Source organism: Pundamilia nyererei, unplaced genomic scaffold (genome assembly GCF_000239375.1).
Source record: "Pundamilia nyererei isolate P.nyererei 1_Seehausen unplaced genomic scaffold, PunNye1.0 scaffold00026, whole genome shotgun sequence".
NCBI lineage: Eukaryota > Metazoa > Chordata > Actinopteri > Cichliformes > Cichlidae > Pundamilia > Pundamilia nyererei.
Window position 1 is genome coordinate 4,988,262 of NW_005187427.1, and position 1,013 is coordinate 4,989,274.

A 1,013-nucleotide genomic window follows, 5' to 3' on the forward strand; every position below is an offset into this window, starting at 1 on the left:
TGTATTTACAGTATCCATACTCTTTTTATTGTGCGTTTGACACATTTTTAATGTATATTAATTGTAACATACATGTTCATTATGTAACACGGCATAATCAAAACAAGGATGCTTAAAAAACAAACGTCACAGTATGTGAGAAGCAACCATTCTCCGACTTTCTGGTTGAACAGGTTTGGGTGTGGCAAGAATAATACTGGCTGGAAACCGGCCTGTCTGGTTAAACTGTGAACCTACAACAAAGGTATTTGGACTTTGAATGTAGTCACAGAACCAAGTTTTATTTGTTAGGGGAGTAAATATTTAAAAAGAAACAAAGTCTTGTAGTAAGCAAACATTTCTGGAGTGTAAAACAATCCACGGTTCTTATATAGCGCTTTTCTACTCTATCTGAGCACTCAAAGCACTTTACACAACTAATTCATTCAGCCAATCACATTTTGTAAATGTTTACTACATAACATTCATAGGCATTCACACTCCGATGGATGTATCTTGCCCAAGGATATTTGGCATGCAGACTAGAGGAGCCTGGGACTGAACCACCAGCCATCTGGTTAGTAGCTGACCTGCTCTACCACCTGAGCTACAGTCAGCTCTTAATTTATGTCTGTGAAGGTCTGTGAAAGTTTTCAGTCATCCAGGTCATCGTAGTCTAAGGAGCTTGGAAAGAAAAGCGTCTGGAGTTGCTTGAAGACATAGAAGAGCCACCTCCACAGGACAAGACTCAGCGGTCCATCTGCATCTAAAGGACAAAGGTCACTCCTTAGATGATACCAATGTTCACATTCTGGACAGAGAAAACAGATGGTTTGAAAGAGGAGTGAAAGAAGCCATCATTGTTCACTGTGAGCGACCATCTTTGAACAGAGGCGGTGGTTTACGACACCAACTGTCTGCCATCTATAATTATAAGAATTATAAACCCATCAAACTATATAGAACCAACTAACATTTTGTTTATTAATCTGAACACCCTGAAATTTTATGATTTAGTTGAATATAAAATGGCA

At 38.7% G+C, this 1,013-nt stretch overlaps 1 protein-coding gene across 1 annotated transcript in view; it reads left to right on the plus strand.

The window, feature by feature from the left end:
• LOC102213630 (claudin-4-like) overlaps window positions 1-194 on the plus strand; it is a 1,554-nt gene extending 1,360 nt beyond the window's left edge. Inside the window, exon 2 of the mRNA XM_005727945.1 lies at window positions 174-194. Coding sequence (XP_005728002.1) covers window positions 174-194 — 21 coding nt within the window. The remainder of the gene's footprint in view (window positions 1-173) is intronic.
• The last annotated feature ends 819 nt before the right edge of the window (window positions 195-1,013 follow it).